This window comes from Acomys russatus, chromosome 25 (genome assembly GCF_903995435.1).
Source record: "Acomys russatus chromosome 25, mAcoRus1.1, whole genome shotgun sequence".
Lineage (NCBI taxonomy): Eukaryota > Metazoa > Chordata > Mammalia > Rodentia > Muridae > Acomys > Acomys russatus.
Window position 1 is genome coordinate 12,120,955 of NC_067161.1, and position 24,076 is coordinate 12,145,030.

Here is a 24,076-nt window from a genome sequence, read left to right on the forward strand (position 1 = left end):
TGGCAAGTCAGGAACCAAGCCAACTGTAGAAGAAGACAGGCAACTACCTCACACATGGCCATGGTTTTAGGGGGGTTTAGGGGACAACTCACAGGATCAGTGTATAAAGAAAAACCTTCCACGCAGGACAAGACTGAGAATAGCTGTTTGATTTTTGTTGACTGCTACCAAAAAGAGCAGTCATGCTTCAGCACTACATGGTGACATGAGGGGAAAGGAAAAGGAGACATCAGGGTTCAGAGGTAATCTCAGAGGTGGAAGCATTTACTGATAGGCGTTTCCTGAAAGGAAAGGCTGTTTATGTGTGTCTCCTTCATCCCACAGCAAGGAATAGGTAGTCTGAGTTCTTTTACAACTAAATCATTCTTAGATACCCAAGAGGCTGTGGATACAAGGACAGGAAAGACCCTAATGATCCCTCTGCTACTGGGTGCCATCTCTTCTGCTCCCCACAACCTTACAGAGCTGGTTCACAGACAGCAACTAGAGAGATGGCACCAGAACATCCCATTTTATTCCCACACGTGTATCTTGGCAGTCCGGAAGACACAGTCCTCTGTGAAGCGCTTCCAATGACAACAAGGCCTATGAGCAGCCAACCCCATCTGTGTGACAGACCCTCTCCCACTCCGACTCACTTGGGTTAAAGGAAACACTAACATTCAATACCCCATCTCTGAGTGTCTGTCTAGTTACAGGCAGAGCAGGAGCCTCTCAATAGAAGGAGATGCTGGATTTGCCTCCTGGTGGGTTCAGGACTTTGTTGTGGGAACGAGGACGTGGCCCCAGTCTGGGCTCATGACTGTCAACTGTAGGTGAGGGCTCTGGTATGTTGGCATGCTCTGCTTCTTTTGAGCTTCCTTTCTCGCCTTGCTCTCCTCTGGGTATGGAGTTTGTTGCAGCTGTGGGACAGAGTCAACACACATCTGTGAGAGGCAGCCACCACACTATGAAGCAAGCTGAGCTAACTGAAAGTTAGTGTTACAGCAGAGCTTGTAAGTTCTGAACTCTACTTGCTCCCGCTTGGTATCAGACTCAGGAAGCATTCTGGATAGCTGCTCTTCACATTGGCACAAATGAGCTTCTAGAACAGTGGTTCTCAACATGAGTCACAACATGTGGGGAGGGGAAATGGTAAACCATCCTTTCACAGGGGCCACCTAACACCACCAGAAAACACAGATATTTATATTATGATTCATAACAGTAACAAAAGCACAATCATGAAGTAGCAATGAAAATAATTTTATGAGCCGGGCATGGTGGTGCACACCTTTAATCCCAGCATTCGGGAGGCAGAGGCAGGCAAACTGATGTGAGTTCAAGGCCAGCCTGGTCTACAAAGCTAGTCCAGGACAGCCAAGGATACACAAAGAAACCCTGTCTCAAAAACAAAACAAAACAAAACAATGGTTGGGTGTTGGGACATGGTCTGGTCCCAACCTTGGGAAGAATGATGTCCCACTTCTGTTAAGGTGCGTGGCTAGATTTTGGTTGTTTTCTTGGGAAATGAATGCTTGCTATTTTAAAGGAGCTGGTTATAAGTTACTAATGGTCTTATTCAGAGAGAAAATGAGGTTAGATGCAGGGACGTCTCTCTTTTTCTCTTTCTTAAAGAAAGAGAAAGGAGTTGAAAAGAAAGGGGGAAATATAGCTATATCTAATAGGAAGAAAATAAAAGGTAGATTATTCTTTCTACTCTTCAACTTAGAGATATTGTTATATTTATAAAAGGGTATTTTGACATAAATTTTGGTATATTGACATAAATTCAAGGATACATTGTTTTACATACATACACACACACACACACACCTCCCTACTCTGGTTTGAGGTTTTTGTACCCATAAAACTCATTTATAATATAAGGCTTACTTCCAACACTTTTATATTTTGCCTATTCAAATATCATATAGATGGTTAAATATATGCACAATTAAATAGGTGGTTTTTTAAAACCTCAGAGATGGGAGGGAGGGAGGGAGGAATGGGAGGATACAAGGGATGGGATAACAATTGAGATGTAATATGAATAAATTAATAAAATATATTTTTTAAAAAAAGCAAACCTAGGAGACACCGGGCATAGTGGCACATGCCATTAATCCAGGCACTCAGGAGGCAGAGGCAGGCAGATCACTGTGAGTTCGAGGCCAGCCTAGTCTACAAAGCAAGTCCAGGGCAGCCAAGGCTAACACAGAGAGACCCTGTCTCAAAAAACCAACCAACCAAAAACCTCAGAGACCTATAGAAAATGACACTAAAGATGCTTTTATTATTTAAGGATTCTGTGACAATAAGACAGGTAAACTCCTGCCAGCACTCAGACTACATCAAAGTAGATGACAATCAAAGAACCTCCATATGGAGATGGCTTCAAATGTCGCAAACCAGTCACCCTGGCAAAAAGAAATGTCCTCACGGGCAGGGCGTGGTGGCACACGCCTTTAATCCCAGCACTGGGGAGGCAGAGGTAGACCGATCTCTGTGAGTTCCAGGCCAACCTGGTCCACAAAGAAAGTTCAGACAAACCAAGGCTACCCAGAGAAACACTGTCTTGAAAAACAAAAACAAACAAAACAAACAAACAAACAAACAAAAAAGCCCTTGTTTCTACCACAGACAGAATTCTGCCTAAAATGGGCAAGCCTGGATACAGGCCAAGTCAACTGCCAAGCTCTGCTATGACAAGGTAAGCAAGTCCTTAATACTTCCTGCTTTACAAATATGTCTGTCAGATATACTGGGCCAGAAGGCTAAAGATGATGATATTCCAACATTACAGGGCTTTTGGGTAGCTGTCCAGGCAACAAACTGTCATTTTTTATTTATTTAATTTAATCATTATCATTGTTATTTTTGGTTTTTCGAGACAGAGTTTCTCTTGTAGTCCTGGCTGTCCTGGTCTCACTTTGTAGACCAGACTGGCCTTGAACTCACAGAGATCTGCTTGCCTCTGCTTCCCCAGTGTTTGGATTAAAGGTGTGCACCACCATACTGGGTTTGTCAGTTTTTATTTTTTGGAAGTTGCTAACCTGCAATTCCTGTTTACTCATAATTAATTTTATTACTTCTCAGGACTCTGATGGAGTTGCAGACCAGACAGTTAGTTTTAAAATTAAGCCTAATTGCTTAGGAATTAAAAAAGATGTTTTAAGGTATTTATATATAAATATAAATATAAATATATATATATACATATATATATCCTTTTTATTTAGACAGAAAAAGGGAATTGTGGGAGTATGGTTTGGTGCGTTGTATTTGACTGCTAATTATTTTCCCTCCTGAGGTCAGCTTGCTGTCTTTTATGAGCAGACACTTATGTACCTCAAAATGATGTTTGTAACCTTGCCTAAGAAATTATTCCTGATTGACTGATTAAAAGGCCTAAACCTGGGCAGGGCAGAATGGAGTGGGTGTGGCCAAAGGTTGTTGGCTTTGGGAAGAGAAGGATAACAGGAGGAGAAGCAGACAGGTACTAGAGGAGGAAGGAAGCAGGGAGCTGTGATGGCTTAGCGTGCAGAGGAGCTCATGGCCAGATCGGCATGGATGGAGGAAAGTGGCCCAGATGAGAGAACAAGCAAGTGTTTATGGAATTATGGATGGGAGGCAGCTCAGCTAGAAATTATTAGAGCAGATGGTGTGGGCTGGGAGCTTGGGAGGGAAAGGTCGCCCAGGAGGTTATACCTGCCATGTCCCAGGTGATATGAGGCTATTTAAAAATCTATCAGGTGTCTATGTCTTTATTGATTGAGATAGCGGGTTAGCTAATACCACCATAATAATTATAAGGCTAATAATAAACATTATTAAGACCTATTCTTAAGTTACCAACAACATCTAGAGGGTCACCACAACACGAGGGACTGTACTAAGGGGCAGCAGCATCAGGATGGCTGAGAACCACTAGTCTAGAAGAAAAAGAAGCCATAGTTACTAGAAGTAACTATGCTCATGTCCCGGCCTTCTCAGCCGCTCTCATGTGCTAGTTTGGTGGGCAGAGCAAAGGTCTGAAGCGCACTAGCAGCTTCTCTAGGACACAGTCACACAGAAGGGGCGGGAAAAAAGCTTACATTTCAGGTCAGATTTGGAGTCTTCACCTTCACGCAGCAAAACATGATCCTGCAACAAGACAAGCCAGCAGGTTAGTGCTCACTCAGGTAGGCAACGGGCAGCATTCTACCACTACCAGGCCACGTCCTCAGTCTTATTTTTACTTTTTGAGACAGGGTCTCATTAAATTTTGCAAAGCCTGGACTTGAACTCACTCTGTAGGTAGGCAGGCCTTTAACCTCAGCTTCCTGAACAGCTGGGGATATAAGCCTGCACTACAGGCTTGTAGTGGGCTGGAGAGATGCTTCCGTGGTTGGTTAAAGCTCGTGCTGCTCTTGCAGAGGACCCGAGATTGGTTTCTAGATACAGCTGTCTCTAACTTCTGCTCCTTGTGTACCTGCTCTCATTGCTTACACCCACATGCTGACATAGCCACACGTAACAAAAACTAATACAATCTCACAGTAACAAGCCAGTAGGCTCCAGTGCTGCTCCACAGCTAAGTGCTTCTCTAGCATGCAAGAGCCTCTCTGGGTTGATCCCCAGCATTGCAAAACAGAGACCCATGAGTAAGCTGCATGTAACTTGTTGTGTACTGCAACAGTGATCTCATCCTTCTCCAAACAATGGCCTCTCAAAATCCTAGCTATTTTATTTCTTCATAATAGCCGAAGATGTAGCTTTTTAAAAAGTAGCTGCACTAGGTTTCAAATTATAAAAATTATTTCTTAAAAAAAAAAAAAAAAAGTTAAATTTTACAATACTAGCATGCTTTCATAGCTTTGTGTACATTGTGGTATGTATCAGAACTTCTTGTTTTTACAGCACAACATTTGAATGTGTGGCTCATAAGGAGACAAATGGACAAACCTAATACTTTAGCCACACAATCAAATGTTATGCTATTAAATAGGAAGTTCTGATACACACTACAGTGTGGATGAAGCTTTGAAACAGTTGCAAATTTAACTTTTCTGATAAGAAAAGTTTAGGGCTGGGGTGTGGCTCAGTGGATAGAGCACTTAACTAGAATGCACAAGGCCCTAAATCCATCTATCCCCAGAATAACAACAACAATCAATAAATTGATAATAAAAAAAATTTAGTTTTGCCGGGTGGTGTTGGCGCACGCCTTTAATCCCAGCACTCGGGAGACAGAGGCAAGTGGATCCCTGTGAGTTCAAGGCCAGCCTGGTCTACAATAGGAGTCCAGGACAGCCTAGGCTACACAGAGAAACCCTGTCTCAAAAAACCGGAAAACAAAAACAAAAACAAACAAACAAAAAACCAAACAAACAAACAAAAAAAACAAAACAAAACAAAACCAAAACCAAACAAAACCAAAAATTTAGTTTCATCAAAATATGGTGGCTTACCCCTGCAACCTCTGCACTCATGCAGAATACCAAGAATTTGAAGTCCGCCTCGGCTAGAGAGGACCTGCCTTTGTTTTTAGACAGTCTTACTATGTACGCTGGCCTTGAACTCCTGTCTGCCTTTGCCTCCCAAATTCTGAGATTAAAGATGTGTACCGCCATGCTGTCAAGGGAGAACCTGCCTTTAAAACAGTGTGGTTCTGAGCCTTCTAAGGTCTGACTTTGGGAGAAGCTGACCTGAGCTGGTCGATGATGGGCTTCTCTTAGGAAGTCATAACTTTCTTCTGTTAGCACCTATTGACTATTAGCTAAATCTACCCCTTCATGGCCAGGGTTACAAAAATGCTGATATTCTATTATTCCTACATTATTCCAAAGCTGGAATGCATCCTCCCCAGTTGTGACCTCATTATGCATCTCAGGCCAGCCTCCAAGTCACACGCTGTTGCCCCATCCTCACATAGCTTCGGTAACAGGTGCCTTCTACTGTGCTCAACTTGAAGAGAACAGTTATTTTTATTGGGTTTAGGGAAGGGGCCCGCCACAAGGTGCACGTTGAGGACAGAGGACAACTTTTGAGAGATTGTTCTCTCCTTTCACCTTGTGGGTCCCAGGGATCACACTCAGGTCTTTAGACTTGGGCAGGAAGCATCTTTACCTCCTGACCCATCCTGCTGGTACCCTAGGGGACTTCTCTTTTAACAGCTATGATCCCTACACTTCATGGAAGAAATGTGGGGGTTGAGTCAGGGTCTAAGTGACCCTGGAGCTTACTGGCCTCAAACTCACACCTGCCTTTGCCTGCTGAGTGCTGCGATTAAAGGCATGTGCCACCACCTCCAGCTGGATTAAACACTTATTCCCCACCCTCAGCTCCAACAAATTTAATAAATTCATTTCCTGGCATTCTCTATAGGTCTAAAATCAATTATTTTTGAACCAGCAAATGCAAAATAATTGGTGAATCCAATGCAATTACATGTAGGCAAAATACTCATACACATAAAATTTAAAAATCTAAAAAGTTTCAATTAAAAAATAGTAACTGAAACAAAGACCCTGCTCATCATTATAGCAATAATGACTGGTGTAGTGGGCTGCATTGCAGTCTGGCCTGACCAAAGCAAGTGTTCTTCCCCACTCAAGCCAACAAACGCGCTGGCAAGGACGCACAGGCTCCGCCGGGGCACGAGGAGCTAGGACTGCCTCAGCCCAGGGAGTTCACAGAGCTACTCAGTAGGTTCAAAGGCTGCATTGCTCTGGTATTCTTTCCCAGCAGCTTCTGAGTTGGAGTGTAGGCAAAGAGCTCATGTTTATCTTATTACACAGCCACCTTCACTGGATCAGGGGCCTGAGATTCCCCTTTGCCAAGCGCCACAAATTCCTCAAAGATAACTAATGTAAGCCCAACCCTGTATAGAGTAAAGCCCATCGAGAGCCACCACCTTGGGCTGGGGAGGTAGCCCTAGGGTTAATCTCTAGTACTATAGGAAAAACAGACTTACCGTCTTTCCTTGCAAAAATCAACAAGGGTCAAACCTTTATTGCTATGTGCTCAGTCACCAGACCTCAAGTACACAAAGTACAGCAGCAAGGCACAGGTGCTTGGTGGCTGCTGTGTAGAGAGGTGAAAACAACTGCTTCCTCCAGGGCTTTAGCATACTGACCATACTCAGGAAAACCACCGCTGTCTTTCTGTCTCTTCCTAACAATAGGTCACACCTGCTTTGCAACTTTTTGAAAAAATGAACTTGACACAACTTTTACTTTTCTCTCCCGACTGGCTATATGAATATATTCCATACCTTGGGCTTGTTTGGGTGTGCCAGGGGCGCAGTGGCAGTGACTGGGGACCCAAATATGTCACTGGTCTTCCCACCAGGTGGGTTCAGACGCTGTCGAGTATGCACAGGAGTTGATTCATCAAAGATGCCACTTCCTTTGCCCCCTGCAGAACAATCACAAAAGAATGAGCATCAGAGCCCCCATCTGACCCTACTTCCTAAGGTCAGGGCAGTAGGGCAGGGTGATTCCTCAAGTCCACGAAGCCTTACATCCCAGCCAATCCTTAATCTGCTCTGTTGGAGCCTTCATGTGTCCAGCCAAGCTAATCTGGGCCTGGACTCTAACAGGGAAAAGAGCTCCCTTAATGCTGAACAGTGCCAGGTTTCCAGTGGGGAAGCCATCCTTTGTTCATAAGGAGATTAAAAGCAAATAACTGAATGTTTAGTTCACCGCTGTTCATCGTGACCTATAATCTGGAAATAAGGTTAGTCACTCTGACCTCCTTCTGGCTAGAATGGCGAGCGATTACTAGACGCTGACAAGCTAAGAAACATGCTCCTTGTTGCCCACTGTGAGTTTACTAAGCTGTGATAGAAATGTGCATCTCAAGCAGGCCTGGACATGATGCAAGGATTCCTATGTTAGGCAGAAAGGTATGGAGTGATGTCTTCACTCAGCAGATGTCAAGCACCCACCTTCCCCACAGTGTTATGCCTAATGGAGGCAATACTCCATCAAAGCTATGACTCCAGCACATAATAATCTACACCCCTGGCCTTTCTGTGTCTCCAGTTCCTCAACTGTATACTAAGGAGAAGAAATGGGCTACTCTTTTGGGTTGTATGAAGATTCTGGGGCTGGTGAGATGGCTCAGCAGTTAAGGGCACTGGCTGCTCTTCCAGAGGTCCTGAGTTCAATTCCCAGCAACCACATAGAAGGTCGTGACTATCTATTATAAAGGGATCTGATGCCCTCTTCTGCCATGTAGGTGTACATGCAGGCAGAGCACTCCTACATTGAAAGAAAGAAAGAAAGAAAGAAAATACCCAAGTAAATTTTAAAAAATTAAAACAAAACCAAACTAAAAGATTCTGTATGTTGCTGCAGCTTCTAGGACAAATGTTGAGACAATACAGGCCAACTATGCTTTCCATATGCTACTGGACACTGTCATCCAGAAGAACATAAGCCATACCGTTACTAAAGTAGCTATGATTACCTACATAAGACCATCCACAAGAGAGGCCTGTTGACTATGCCCTTTAACTTAAGGGGCAATTAAATCTATGCTACTTTTAGGAAGCTATCATCCATACTGACATATGACTTCAGTGACACAGGTGTTTGGAGTCACTGTGCTCCTAAGCAACACTTCACTGATGCTCCTATAAACCACCTCAATAAAGCTGGTGGCTTACCAAGCTGGCCCAGGATGGACTGTTTATTTGGTCTGCTGCTGCTGGGCTAGGGTGAATAGAAGTCTATTTACATCGTCGCAGGAAAAGCCCAACACCACGCAACTAAAGAAACAGTCCATTTTTTAACGGAGTTCTGACCTTTTGTGTGTCCCCAAATAATCACTAAACAGTTATTTTTTCACTGTCATAACCACATTGCCACCACGTGACTCTCGAGAACAACCTGCAGGGACAGCAGGAATATCAAAGTCTTTTTTGAGGATTATTTTTTGCTAGCAAACACATTTAGTAAAAGGCCCTTCAGGGTCCTACTGCTGGAGCACAGTGCCTTTCCAGAAGACACTGGCTGGAGGGGTCAGGAGTGTAGCTACACTTACAACCACAACCACCACCCAGTTACATTATGTAAACGTGTTTTAATCCCAGGTGTGGGATATAGGGCTGCTTCAGATTGTCCACAGCAGCAGACTATTTGTCCCCTGCATGCTCTGGGAGGGGTGTGATCTTTGCCAGCTTAATTCTGGGGACTATGGAGAGGGACTAAATGCCAGAGCCCAGAAAGACAGAGAGAAGAGGGCGTTGAAAAGAAGGCAGCGGCTTTCTTTTCCTCCTCATCAGGTCTGAAGACCATATTTCTGATTTATTCTCAGGGTTAGCATCTGGAATCCACCAAGTCCCAGAATGCCCTCCTACCTACCCTGGACTCCTGTGCTCTGTGGCAGCATCTCAGCCCCTTCCTCTGTCTTTTCATGAGCATCATCACCTACCTGAAAGATGCACGCATTCTCCAGGGAAGAGAAGTACTCAGAAGTACAGAACTTTCACACCTTGTTTTCCCTATCAGTCTGTGTTGGGGGCTAGTGTAAAGAGATACACCAACAAGTGAACCCCAGACATAGGGCTTGGAATAATGGAAAATCTGGTCTCTATTGCGTAGAGGACAAAGGAATGAATATACTGTTTCAGGACGTCAACAAAAAGTTTATTGCAGCTCTTGCTGCTGGGTTCTCTCCTGCATTGCTACCAGAGGGGATTTTCTATATTTTCTCCCTCCTCCTCCTCCTCCTCCATTCTGTCTCAATAAAGGTTGGGAGGATGACTGAGCAATTGAAAAAAATATGAGTGGAAACGGAGGTCTATGAGAGGCAACTGGAAAATTTTCAAGTAGAGATGGAAGCACTTGGAAAGCAAATAGGGGCAGGAAAGGGAAAACAAAAGGGATTGAGCAGGATGAAAAAGAAAAGCAGACAGGTCCAGGAGGCCACCTCACCCTGAGTGGGGAGCCAGAAGGAGTAGGAGTCAAGGCCCTGCAAGGTGACAAGGTTAAAGAAAAACCGATGCTTTAGAGAGAAAGGGTTACTCTTGAGCCAACTGAGCTGCCAAAGCCTTAGACATCAAAGTGCAAGGTGCTTTAATTACGTTGAATTTGTCCACTTAAAAAGAAATTGTAGGTGGGCATGGCCTTTAATTCCAGCACCCAGGAGGTAAAGGCAGATAGATCACTGTGAGTTCGAGACCAGCCTGGTCTACAAAGTGAGTCCAGGACAGTCAAGGCTATAGAGAGGAATCCTGTCTCAAAAAGCCCAAACACCCCAAACCAAACCAAGCCAACCAAAAAAGAAAAGAAAGGAAGAAAAAAAGGAAAGAAATTATAAGGCTAAAAGCCTCAGAGTTCAAAATTGCAGGTGTGTTAACTCCTAGAACTACAGTATTTTCAAAGTCAGATCTCAAAATATCTGGTGTGGTAGCTGTGAGAAATATGGTACTTCTTGCTAGAAAAAGGAACAAGTTCTTGGCTGCAATGGTTTCTCTAAGGGTTTGCAGACTCTGTGGTAAAGGCCACCATTAGACAAGTGAATGCAAGTCCAAGAAGGACATAGTTTCTTGCTGTCAAGAAGCAGCTTTAGTCTTTTCCTTTGGCACGCTACCGACGATCCAGTTGTCATCATGGGCTGCCGCCCTGCCCGGTGTTACCAGTATTGTAAGAACAAGCCGTATCCAAAGTCCTGTTTCTGCCGGGGTGTCCCTGATGCTAAAATCCGCATCTTTGACTTGGGACGAAAAAAGGCAAAAGTTGATGAATTCCCACTTTGTGGCCACATGGTATCAGATGAATATGAACAACTCTCTTCTGAAGCACTGGAAGCTGCCCGTATCTGCGCCAACAAATACATGGTGAGGAGTTGTGGCAAGGATGGCGCTCATATTCGAGTGAGACTCCACCCTTTCCATGTCATCTGAATCAACAAGATGTTGTCCTGTGCTGAGGCTGACAGGCTCCAGACAGGTATGCGTGGTGCCTTTGGGAAACCCCAGGGCACAGTGGCCAGGTCATCATGTCCATCGGCACTAAGCTGCAGAATAAGGAGCATGTGATTGAGGCTCTGTGTAGAGCCAAGTTCAAGTTCCCTGGCTGCCAGAAGATCCACATCTCAAAGAAGTAGGGCTTCACCAAGTTTAATGCAGATGAGTTTGAAGACATGGTTGCTGAGAAGGGGCTCATTCCTGATGGCTGTGGGGTCAAATATATTCCCAATCGTGGTCCCTTGGACAAGTGGAGAGCCCTGCATTCCTGAGGAGGGCTTCCACCATGATGATTTTCTGTACCCTACCAAATCATGTTCAGTAATAAATCTCACAGCCAGTAGAAAAAAAAAAAAAAAAAAAAAAAAAAAGCAGCAGCTTTGGAGCCCTAACTCAAGGCTCAGCAGCAAAAAGTACAAGCCGTTTCAGACAAGAGCAGCCAAGTCACAGCAATAGAAAACAAAAGTAACAACAAAAAAAACCCTTGACGACTGATTTGAAAAGCATTTAGTTTGGGGCTGAAGAGATGGCTCAGTGGTTAAGAGTACTCACTGTCTGCTCTTACAGAGGTTCTGTGTTCAATTCCCAGCAACCACATGGTGGCTCACAACCATCTATACCCTCTAATCCCCTCTTCTGGCATGCAGGTATACATGTAGATAGAGCACTCATATACAAAAAATAAATAAAAAAATATTTTTTAAAAAAAGAAAAAAAAGGCACTGTCTGCTCTTCCCGAGGTCCTGAGTTCAATTCCCAGCACCCACATGGTGCTCATGACCATTTACAATGAGATCTGGTGCCCTCTTCTGGTGTGTAGGCACACCTATAGGCAAAGCACTGTACACATAATAAATCTTTTAAAAAAGAAAGGGGCGGGAGGGAAGCATTTAGTTTGGGCTGCGGAGATAGCTCAGTGGTTGAAGGCACTGGCTGCTCTTCTGGAAGTCCTGAGTTTGGTTTCTGAATCCACATGGTGGCTCACAACCATCTATGGTGTAATCTGGTGCCCTCCTCTGGCCTGCGGGTGGACATACAGATAGAGCACTCATATACATAAAATAAATAAATCTTAAAAAAACAAAAACCACAAAAACACCCCCCCAAAAACCCAAAAAAAAACAAGGGGCTGGAGAGATGGCTCAGAGGTTAAGGGCACCGACTGCTCCTCCAAAGGTCCTGAGTTCAATTCCCAGCAATCACATGGTGGTTCACAACCATCTATAATGTGATCTGATGCCCTCTTCTGGCCTGCAGGTGTACATGAAGCCAGAACACTGTATACATAATAAATAAATAATCTTTAAATAAAAACAAAAGTTAAAATCAAAACAAAAAACCCCCAGTAATGTTATGTAAACATGTTTTGTTTTAATCCCAGGTGTGCGATACCAGGCTGTTTCAGACTGTCCACAGTAGTAGACTATTTGCTTTGTGGGTGCTCTGGGAGAGGCTAGATCTTTGTCAGTTGCAGGTAGTTGAATTCTGGGGACTCTGAAGAGAGAATAAAAATCAGAGCCCAGAGAGAGAAGGGGGCGCTATGCTCCCAAAAAGAAGGCATGGCTGTTTCTCCTGCTGCTGCTGGTTTGTCAAGTGGTCAAGAGAAGAGAGACAAGAAGTTGGGGTATCCTGAGGAGATGAAGATTGGACTTGCCCCAGGGAACTGAATGCCCCAAATCAGCAGGAAGTAGTTTAGAGAAGTCGTGTCCCTTTCCCTACTAGCCTGTCTCCTACCTGGTGTTGGGGTGCTGGAAGGGATTAGGGTGGACAAGAGTGAGAGATTCAAGAACCCAATAAAACAGATTTTAAAAATACACCTACATTGGGAGGCTTGTAATTGTGCATAAAAGTGGGGACAGAGTGAGGGCCTTTTTAAGAGAGAAATACAGAGACATGGAAGAGCTATACCTTTGTAAGACTTTAGAATAATTAAAACTTTTTGAACCTCAGCCACAGACCTCCTTCCTGGGGATCAGTCCCCACACTGAGCACTCTCACAATGTGGAGTAAAGGCTCCACAGCCAGGCTGTTAGAGTCCCTGCTTAGTCACTGCAACCTTGGGTAAGTACATCTTGAATCTCTACCTTCTGAGCTGTAGAAGAGAAATAAACGATGCCCACGACGACTCGTGAAAGTAAAGCTTCTGATGCAGGCAGAGAACAAGTATATTCTGGTCACACTAGCAGAAGTGCCTGGACCTTGAGGAGAGCCACAGAGAGGCTCACTGTGTTTAATACCCACGGTCGGCTTGTTTACACTGGAAGCAATACAGCTTGTTAACAGAGCTCACCAGGCTAAGGCAGAAGGACTAAGAATTCAAGGTGAAACTATGATTGAAAATCAAACAACAAACCTCAAGAGTTGGGGGCTGCAGCTCAGTGGGAGAGTGACTGACTGTCTAGATACTGAATTAAACCACAGCAAAGGAAGGAGGGGGAGCAACAATTACAAGTTTGTGGTCAGAAACTGCTCATTAAAAAACAAAGCTGGGCATGGTGGCACACGCCTTTAATCCCAGCACTCAGGAGACAGGCAGGTGGATCTCTGTGAGTTCCAGGCCAGTCTACAAACTGAGTCCAGCACAGCCAAGACTACACAGAGAAACCCTGTCTCAAAAAACCAAACCAAACAAAACCAAACCAATAATAAAAACAAAGGTGAAACAGCGGACAGGAAAGTTCTCAGGACATACTGTAAATATCAAAGAGTTGTAGGGTGAGGCAACCCTAAGGTAAGCCCTGCTTAGGACACAGAACAGCACTGGCTCTACAGAAACTTCCTGTGTGTCCCTTTCCTCTTACTCTGGTGGTCATGATCCTCAATTTTCTTGAAACCACAAAGTTGCTGCTTCCCAAACATAATCTTATCATGTTGCCCCATCCTGAACAAGAGCTCTGCTTCTGACTCTATAAAGGACCAGCCACGTGGCATGTCTGGTAGCTTACTCAAGAAAAAAAAAAAAACTAAATTTAAATTAAGTTTTTAGAGATCAAATTGCAAGAGGTTAGGGTATTACTGCTCTTGCTGAGGACCTGGGTTTGGTTCCCAAAATCCATACAGCAGCTCACAAATGCCTCTAACTCCTGTTCCAAGAGACTGGACACCCTCTTCTGACCTCTGCAGGCTTCTGCACACACACGTACACTTACATGCACTCAGGTCTGTGGACACATGATAAATTATTTAAGAAGTAAACACTACATTGGCAGAGTCAAGCACAAACATAAAGTGGACAATCTCAGTATTTAAATTCATGTACCAAATGATCCAGCAATTATACTTCCAGGAATCTCCCAATGGCTTTATTCAGGCTTTCTGAAACACGGTGTCATTTAGTCCGGGCTGGCTTACATCTCCTGGTCCTTCTGACTCTGCCTCTCAGAGGCTGGGACTATAGGCATGTGCCATCATGTGCACATTCACGTCAGTTAGTGCATGGGCTCTGGAGGCAGGAAAACTAGCTCCAAAGGCCAACTCTGCAAGCGACCAGCTAGCTGTAGGGTTCAATCGTGTCAGGAACTTTCCTGGGTTTCAGTTTCTGCTGCTGTAAGAGAGGGAACACCTACCTTCCAGGGTTGTAGTGAGAGTGTGAAGTGAAAGTCATGTGCCAAGTCTGTAAGCACACTCCCTGGAAACATTTAACTAAGCCATGAACACCAATCATCTTTATCAGGCAAATAAGGGAATAACTTATAAAAACATATACAAGAAATTAGCAAGGAGCATGGAGACTAATGTATAGTGATACCAAAGGGCAAGCAGTTCCAGCAGACCCTCCATGACCTCACACTGTTAAATTCTCTATGCTCGGCCTCTGCATTCTTCTCAGCTGAGCTCCCAGATCTGAGTGCTGGAGGACTAAGTTTGAAAGACTGAGCACAGAATGGACAACCCAGTGGTGGTGCCTTTCTATCCTCATAAACTATTTTCTTTTTTTGTTTTTTTGAGACAGGTTTCTCTGTGTAGCCTTGGCTGTACTGGCCTTGAACTCACAGCAACACGCCTGCCTCTGCCTCCCGAGTGCTGGGATTAAAGGCGTGCACCACCCGCCCCTGCCCCCAGCTCTCATAAACTATTTTCAAAGGAGCAGCAGAGAAAACAAGCTTCAAAACTATGAGATGTAGAAACCTGGTCACTGCAACAACATGGCTGTCACTACATCTTGTGATCATACATGGAATGGGTGAAATGCCCCCCACTGGGCACTGAGAGTGCCTTGGGGCATTAGGTTCTGTGGCATGGACACAGTGGCACACTATGCTTTCTAGAAAAGCTGACTTGCAGGGGGTGGGCGGGGGGGGGGGGGGGCGGGCCTGATAGACAACTCTGCTGAAGGAAGGCCAAGATGGCTCACACCTATCAAATGCAACTCAAACCCCAACTCCTAAATGAACAAACAAAAGCCAATTTTTCTCCTTTGGTGTTTTGAGACAGACTGTATGTGGCCCTGGATATCCTGGAACTATGTAGACTAGGTTGGCCTGGAACTCAGAGACCGATTTGTCTCTGCCTCCTGAGTGCTGGGACTAAAGGTATGTGCCACCATTGCCTGGCAAAATCCAGCTTTTGAAACTACAGCTTTTTTTCCCATTTTTATTTCATTAAAAAAAAAAAAATCTGTACCGATAACTGGTACAAGGTAGAGAGCAGTTCTTGTTCCTTTTCTAGCACACGAACGCCATATATATCCCTTCCAGTTTGTCAAGGATGGAACAAATCTGGCTTTTTAAAAAATGGAGACAAGCCGGGCATGGTGGCGCACACCTTTAATCCCAGCACTCGGGAGGCAGAGGCAGGCGGATTGCTGTGAGTTCAAGGCCAGCCTGGTCTACAAAGTGAGTCCAGGATGGTCAAGGCTACACAGAGAAACCCTGTCTCGAAAAACCAAAAAAAAAAAAAAAAAAAAAAAAGGAGACAAGAGACAGGGATTGAGGATAGTTTATCACCCAAGAAGCGGTGCTTCCTCTTTTTTTTTTTTGAGATAGTGTCTCACTATGTTGCCCAGGTTGGCTCCAAACTCCAAAATCTTTCTGCAGCCTCTTGAGGGCTGAGATAAGAGACACATACCACTACAACCAACTGAAAGGCTTTTTCAAAGCCTCTCCATGGTAACAACAGGGTTATGATCAAGAACTGTATCAACGTGAACTCTCTAGAATTTCAACCCCACTCAAATCATATTAAAAAAAATTCTTCCTAGCTGGGCGTGGTGGCGTATGCCTGTAATCCCAGCACCCAGGGAGGCAGAGGCAGGTGGATCTCTGTGAGCTTGGTTTACAAAGTGAGTCCAGGACATCCAAGGCTACACAGAGAAACCTTGTCTCAAAAAACCTGGGGGAAAAAATTCTTCCTAAGAAGAACATCTGAATGCACAATTTGCATGAACTTTCACATTAGGTGCTCTGAGACCAGAAATTCACCACCTCAGCCCTTGGCAAGTATCTGCTAAGTAGATAGAGCATAAAAACAGCTCCAGTCAAGAAAGAAAGTGACAGCCAAGAAAAGCCCTTCTCTCCTTTAGAGGAACTGGTGATGACAAGGGATAAGGTGGCAGAGAAGGTATCTAAAAGGATCCATAGAAAGAAAGCCAAGTGCAGCCCGTGCTCCATACCTGCAGTCTCAGCACTTAGGAGACAGGCAGCAGGGTTTGGAGTTCACAACCCGGGCTACACGGATGACTGCCTTCAAATAACAAAAAGCAAAAGCAAGCAAGCAAACAAAGAACCCAGGGGGAAGCAAAACAAAACAAAATCAGAACCGGGCATGGCAGTACATGTCTTTAATGCCAACACTCAGAAGGCAGAGGCAGGAGGATCCCTGTGAGTTCCTGGTCTACACAGTGAGACCTTGTCTCAAAAAATAAGACAAGGGATGGAGAAATGGCTCAGAGGTTAAGAGTATTGACTGCTCTTCCAAAGGTCCTGAGTTCAATTCCCAGCAACCACATGGTGGCTCACAACCATCAAAAATATGATCTGATGCCCTCTTCTTGTGTGCATTCAAAACACTGTTTACATAATAAATAAATCTTAAAAAAAAAAAAAGGAAGGAAAAGAGAAAACAAGACAAAACAAAACAACTCAGAACTATTTTACACACGCTATAGTCATATGAGGAAATTCCCAAGAAAATGCCTCTTAAGGCAGGCCTTATAGGGCATTTTCTTAATTAGTGATTGATGTGGGAAGGCCCCGCCCACTGTGCATGGGTCCACCCTGGGCAGGTGGTCCTGGATTTTATAAGAGAGCAAGCAGAGGAAGCCAGTAAGCAGCACCCCTCCATGGCCTCTGCATCAGCTCCTGCCACCAGGTCCCCGCCCAGTCTTGAGCTCCTGTCCTGACTTTCTCCAGTGATGTGGAAGTGTGAGCTGAATAAACCTTTTCCTCCCCAATTTGCTTTGGTCCTGGTGTTTCATCATAGCAACAGAAAACCCTAAGACAACATCTTAGAAAGAGCAGAGGAGAATAAAGGCCTAGGGATCTAAGAAGTACAAAGTGCATACCTGGAGGATTTGTCCTCTTGGGTATGTTTTTAGGTTCTTCCGTTGGTCCAAAAATATTAGATGCCATCCTATTAGGCTTGCTTGAAGGAACACCCTCTTCCGGACTTCCAAAAAGATCGGTCGCTTCTCCTCCTGGGGGCTTCATGGATCTACATGCAGAGAGTGAATCCAAGTCACTGGTAGCTAACCAACAGGTTCCCAGGACTCACTAGGATGGTCTCTTTCCTGTGGTCTAGCCCAATACCCAACAGTACTGATGTGAGCGAAAGCTGGCCTCCTCACAAAGTGTGATGGTACGTGCCTGTACATCCTATCGCGGAGGAGACTGAGGCAGAAGTTAGAGTCTAAGGCCAATTTGGATTACAAAGAAAGACACTGTCACAAGCACAGGAGTAGGGTAAGGTAACCACATAAGAAGCTTTACATTCTTAAAGAGTCACATTATCTAGTAATGAGGATCAAGAATCAGTTTTACCACTTTGTCAGTATCCCCTTAGGTTCCAAGCAGGGCAAAGCAGAGGCGTTATTTGGCTCTCTTCTCCGTGTTGTCCTCAACCTTGCTATGTGGCTTACATGCAGGCCAACTCCTATCTCTCCCAACCTTTCCACTTAGTAGCCTCAGTACCCAGGCACTCTGCTAGATTCTCATGTGGGGAGCCAGGCCCGACCTGAGCGTGTGGTCAAGGATTCTCCTTGTGTTTTCCGAAGACCTTTAGGGAGACATCAGGGTGTAGCCTACGCCCTAGATCCTTTGATTGGATTTTAATCCAGACTCCTTCTTATGTGTCTTTTAACAAATTCCATGTTTCTCTTTATCTTAGATTCACCATTTCTGAAGAAAACTCCTGACTTAAAGACTTCCTGTAGGGATCTGTACTGAGATGTCTGATATAACCAGTGAAATTCCCAGACTAGAAAGAAAACCGCCACCCATTGGCAGTATTGTCTACTTCAGCCCAGGGCACATGGAATGAACATTCCCCTCTAAACCCTGATACTATGCAAGCACAGCTTTTAACTAAACACCCACAAAAATGTCCCAACTAGTAGCATCCAATGTAAGTCTCAAACTCTGGGAACTTTGTCTGGTCTGGTGCTACTGAGAAGTTTTTGTTTTGTTTTGTTTTTTCTTCAAGACAGGGTCTCTCTGTGTAGCCTTGGCTGTCCTGGACTTGCTTTGTAGACCAGGCTAGCCTCAAACTCACAGCGATCGCCTGCCTCTGCCTCCCAAGTACTGGGATTAAAGGCGTGCCTCACCACGCTGGGCATGATAGTGGACAGCTTTTAATGCAGCAGCTGAAGGCCTATGCATTATCTCAAAGCTCTGCCCTGAGGCCCAGAGAGGACAGGTGTACAGCTGCAGTATGGCGAAAGAACTTGTATGCGTATTTTCAGATACCTGTTTTGTTTGTTTGTTTATTTTTCTCCCCAAGACAGGGCTTCTCTGTGTAGCCTTGGTGGTCCTGGACTCCCTTTGTAGACCAGGCTGGCCTAGAACTCACAGCGATCAGCCTACCTCTGCCTCCTGAGTGCTGGGATTAAAGGCGTGCGGCACCACGCCCGCTTTAAAAGTGAATTTGAAACCTGTGAATGGCCCACCTTCTCTCGCTTTTGGATTCATGTACCTACGCAGTTGATGAAGTTGTGGGTGTCCTGGAACCACTACTACGATTAAAGGTGTGGGTACCATACTTGGTTCTACTCTCTTTCACCAGGCCTAAGCAATACCAACTGTATGACTTCAGATAATTTGAAAAACACTTAAAAAAAAAAAAAAAAATCAAAGAATGATTGCCACATAAAAGCCAAGAGTGGAGGTTAGGACTGACTGAAAAGTGATCCAAAATAGTGAGCACTCAAGGGTTAGTTAACAACAAGGAAAGCATGAAAATGTGCTCCTTTCAGCCAAAGAGCTAAAAGGCAGTCCACCCATTGTAATTCTATGTGACCAGAGCTCTCAGATTGCCTGCTCTAAGGCGAGGCAATAAAATGAGGATCTCAGGTGCTCCCAAGAGGGCTGACACAATGTGCCAGTCATGCTTCAACAGAAAACTAAGGCTGGCCGCACAGTACCACAGTTGTCAGGCATGTACTGACAGGCCTTCAAACCAATGCCAGGTCACTGTCTTCTTAATGTGTCAAACCTCCCCCATCAACAGTTACCAGTTCTTAGCCGGGCGTGGTGGCGCACACCTTTAAGCCCAGCACTTGGGAGGTGGAGGCAGCTGGATCATTGTGAGTTCGAGGCCAGCCTGGTCTACAAAGTGAGTCCAGGACAGCCAGGCTACACAGAGAAACCCTGTCTTGAAAAACCTGAAAAGAATAAAACAACAACAACAAAACAAACAAACACAGTTACCCATTTCTTGAAGGGAGGGGATAAAAAAGTTCATTTGGAAAGGGGGTGAGTGGGATGGGGGTGGGGGGGGGTGGAGCCAGGCCTGTTGGAAAGGACTTAACAAGATTTTAGACCATGCACACTGTTAATGGTAAGTGAAGGTGTCCTGCCATCAGTGCCCATCTACAGATCACGGCTATGAGTACCTCATGCTTCTCCTGGGTCATCAGACCTAACATCCTTGGGTCTATAGGCGTCTCTTTTTTAAGGGCAGACCTGTAATCATTAGAACTGAACTAAATCAAGCATAAAATTGCCATGTCAGCATAAGTTAAAATTCCTACTTCATAAACTGGGCAGTGGTGGCGCACACCTTTAATCCCAGCACTTGGGAGAGGCAGAGGCAGCTGGGTCATTGTGAGTTCGAGGCCAGCTTGGTCTACAAAGTGAGTCCAAGGCTACACAGAGAAACCCTGTCTCTAAAAACAAGAACAAAACAAACAACAAAAAAGAATCCTACTTCATCATTTTCTTATTGGGGGTTGGCAAAGAGTTGAGTCAGACTCCTACAGTATTCAGACTCACTGTGTAGCTAAGGACAACCTTGAACTCAGGGTCCTCTGCCTCCTTGTCCCAAGTGCTGGGATTACAGTCATGAATATCTCTAGCTCTATTCTAATCATTTTCATTTTACTTGAAAGATAGTTTCCCAAACTACAAACATCCTGGACTCTGGCAGAGGCCCTCACTCTAGCACACTCTCATCTTCTCAGTTTCTCTGTGGCTATTCTGCACCCAGTTCCAGATGCAAACACAGTTAGTGATCAAGTGCTTTGCCTTCGGCGCCAGATTTAACAGGACAGCCAGATCTGTGTGTCAGTGTTCCATGTGCGTGACACAACAGAAGCACTGTGCTCCTGGGACCTCAAAGCCTCACAGGAGAGGAGGCCCGAGTTGAGTCTGTGGTGGGAACACAGGAAATAAAGTGTAGTTATTGAAATTAATGCTAATATGGGTATTCAAAGTAAAGATTCAGTATTGCTTTGTGTACTTGTCTGAATTTTAATTGGAAAACAAGCAGAGGAAAGTTAAGCGGTGCCACACAAAGTGTTGGCAAAGATAATGGGCCATGTCCATCTCCACCCCAAAAGACAATGGGACAAGCACAAGTTACACAGTCTACAACAGCAAGGCAAGTCTCAAGGCTGCCCCAGCAGGGTCTCGCAAATGGGATTGAGAGTTCAATAGGCCTTTCAATAAACAGGGCCCAGAACAATGGCACAGTGTGGCCTTGTGGAAGCTACTAGCAGCCATTATTACAATAACACCAATGGAATGGAAGGTGCTAGGGAGAGATTGGCCAGCTCAGATTGCAGGGCCAAATTCACAATGTGGGAGTGCATCCCAATTACCTTTTCCTTTTGTATACCCCCTTAAATGTTTCAGTAGAAATACTCAAATTACAAAGGGGGAATATAAGGGATACAGGCTAAGACGAAAAGCCCCAGTCCAAGTGAACTATGGCACTGGAGAGAAAGAAAACCTCGACGGTGGCCATGCCCCCTGGACCTCCCTTTAATGGTGCGCTTCAGAGAACTTTAAGGACAAAGCCATGAGAAATAGATGGGCAGCACATTCTTCATGATTATGGATTTTATGGACGAATGGCAGCAATACCATGATGCTTTACAGTTCAAACACCTCCAACACAAGAAAATCCCTCAGCAAGAAGACAAAAGAGGGTTAGAAGAAAGGAAAATCTGCAGTGGAGACCTTACAGATTCAGGCAAAAATCAAGATGCGTCTCTGGAGCAATCGGACTAGAAGCTATCTTCCCCCGCCCTGGGTAATATGCCATCCAAAGCACGGTTGCTATCTACTATGGACCAGACTGAGGCTTCCAATTGCGGCAACTCCCCCTGGCCCCTAACCCCGATATCAAATGAGGATTTCCTCCTTTTCCTAAAATCCTCTCCTTGGACGGCTACTCCACAACTAACTTCTGGAGTTCGGCAAGTCATTCGAACACCAGTTTCATTTTATCAACTCAAAGCAGATCAAACAAGCAAAGTCCAGATGAAGCTGTGTTGGGAAGGTTCCCGGCTAGGGAGGACCAGTAAGCAGTGCATCCGATAGACACCTGGTCCTGGGTTGGGTCAGCGAATACTGCCACCACTCTGCCACATTGAAAGGTCGTCGTGACCAAGCAAAGGAAAGTGGGAGCGGGAAGGGCTCAGGAGCCGGCAGAGAGCTGGGCAGCGCCCGGGTAGCGTCTCGTTAGAAGCAAGCTCAAGAGAGCCACGTGTCCTAGTCCCGCCGCCGGGTCTTCACACCGCTCGCTCACCCCCCTGCTTTCCTGCGAGGCCCGGCTTCGGCCAACCCCGGAGACCGAGCTCAACAGCCTCGGGGAAGCCACGCGCCACACCCACCGCATCTGCAGGGTCTCCCGCCCGCCTCGTGGCTGCAGTTACGCACCCACCAGGACCCCAGCACCGGCCTGCGCACCTGGAGCCCGACCCGCCAGTCTGGTCGTCCCTGCCCTGGAACATGTCGGCCGCCGCCCCGCGCCTCCCCAGCCGCCGCGCGGCGATTCCCGCTTGGTCCCGCGCAGGTATCCTGACCCGCCCAAGCCTGTTGGACGCCTCCCATGCCAATCATGCTTCCGCAGCCAATCGTGGACCGATGCCCCTCCCCTCCCTCCCGCCCCCAATGAGAGGGCGGCTTGGAGAGGCCCGCATCGCGCCTACAGCGGATTGGCTGCGGCAGGTGTCTCTCATAGCTTCATGCATGAACATTGGTTCACAGTTCGCCCCACCCTCCAACTCCAGGACGCCTTAGGATGCGAATCCGCATTTTCCTGCAGACCTATCCTGGCCCCGACTAGGAAGTTTTTCTTTGAAGGGGTGGAGTGGGGTCGAGTGGGGGTGGTAGCAGAAAGCTTCTTTGGGGTTGTAGAGCCTCAAGTGGAAGGAAGGTTTCAGGGTAGCACAGATCATGCCCACAACAAAAGAAGCGGGCTGTGTAGCGACCTTAACCTCTCTGCTTTCAGTGGTCACTCAAACATCATCTGAGGCCCACCTGTCTACCCCCAGTACCCACCAAACTTTTCTGCTTAGTCTACAGGCCTTAGTGTTCATCACACTACACTGTGCCCTTGCCAGACCTGTATACCCTAAGCGTACTGGCTTTAAAAGCAGGCACAAAAGGCAGACATTAGATCAAGTATTAGTATGTATTTATGCACAATAAAAACATTTACAAGCTGAACTGGAAATTTTAGCTGAAGTTTAACAGTTTTTGTTTATTATATTAAATAACCAAAACACCTTTTATTCCCCAAAAATTGGTAAAGAATAAATAATGTAATTTACAATATGGTACAAAAAATAATCAGGACAGGCATTCTGCTTTATACATACATTGTATATTTATAGTCTATAAAACAAATTCACATCTCAAGCCGGAAACCTCAGATGATATGGCTTAACGATTATCAAAGCAAACAGCACTGAGTTCTGCCTGCTGGCTGTAGTCTCCAGCCAGTGATCTTACCAACTAGTAAGGGGCTGGCTGGTGCAGAGCTTTCAAAACTGGACTGACTCCTGGCAAGCCTCTGGGAAAGGTATACTATGGGCTTCTTTTCTTTTTTCTTTTTTAATTATTTTTAAAATTAAGACAAAGTACAGTATGTCATGAATGCATCTGGCAGATGTGTTTAAAAATTACATAAAACGATTTCCCTCTAAACTTGTTTTGACCATTTGTAAGCAATGTGGTCTAGTTAAAAATGCTATTAAACTGAATGAGACATCCTCTCCTCCCCCCGCCCCTAAGCAGAGGCCACCACAGGAATGAAAAAGAGGGGGTCGGAAAAAAGGTTGACCAACAGATGAAATGTCCCCCAAAGTCCCACTCCCTGAGCAAGTACTATGCCCGACAGGATATATGGACTTCAGCTCGCCTGAGCATCTTCTCTAGGACACAATCCATGCCAAGCACCAGAGATACAGGTTTCCAATCTTCTGAAAACATGAACCAACATGTCTAAAACAACATTGGTATTAACAAAAATTTTCTCAAAAACTAATGGCATGTATGTCAGCCAAGCCCAACGTGGAAAGGAAGCCCAGGGTGAACATGAACGGAAGGAAAGGCAGAGAAAGAAGATGCAGAACCCAGAGGCTTTCTTGCTCTTTTTCTTTCTTTCTTTTTTTTTTAAACTCCAACCTTTAACAGTTTCCAGGTTTTATGTATGGATATTTGATTAAGCTGGGAGAAGTTATATCCACTGATTCTC

At 45.2% G+C, this 24,076-nt stretch overlaps 1 protein-coding gene and 1 pseudogene across 1 annotated transcript; one reads left to right on the top strand and one right to left on the bottom strand.

Annotated features, from left to right (window-relative positions):
* Positions 1-215: 215 nt before the first annotated feature.
* Jpt2 (Jupiter microtubule associated homolog 2) lies at positions 216-22,418 on the bottom strand. Its single transcript, XM_051167656.1, has 5 exons — positions 22,285-22,418; positions 17,442-17,590; positions 7,238-7,380; positions 4,077-4,125; positions 216-902 (listed from the first exon to the last, which is right to left on the bottom strand). The coding sequence occupies exons 1-5, from the start codon at positions 22,326-22,328 to the stop codon at positions 715-717; spliced, it is 573 nt and encodes a 190-aa protein (XP_051023613.1). The 5' UTR covers positions 22,329-22,418; the 3' UTR covers positions 216-714.
* On the top strand, positions 10,560-11,293 carry LOC127208260 (60S ribosomal protein L10-like; annotated as a pseudogene).
* Positions 22,419-24,076: the final 1,658 nt, after the last annotated feature.

Coding starts and splice junctions, on each gene's coding strand:
- Jpt2 (XM_051167656.1), bottom strand. CDS start 22,328: ATGTTCCAGGGCAGGGACGACCAGACTGGCGGGTCGGGCTCCAG. Junction 7,381..17,441: donor CAAGAGGACAAATCCTCCAG/GTATGCACTTTG, acceptor ATTGTTCTGCAG/GGGGCAAAGGAAGTGGCATC. Junction 903..4,076: donor CTCCAAATCTGACCTGAAAT/GTAAGCTTTTTT, acceptor TCTGTCCCACAG/CTGCAACAAACTCCATACCC.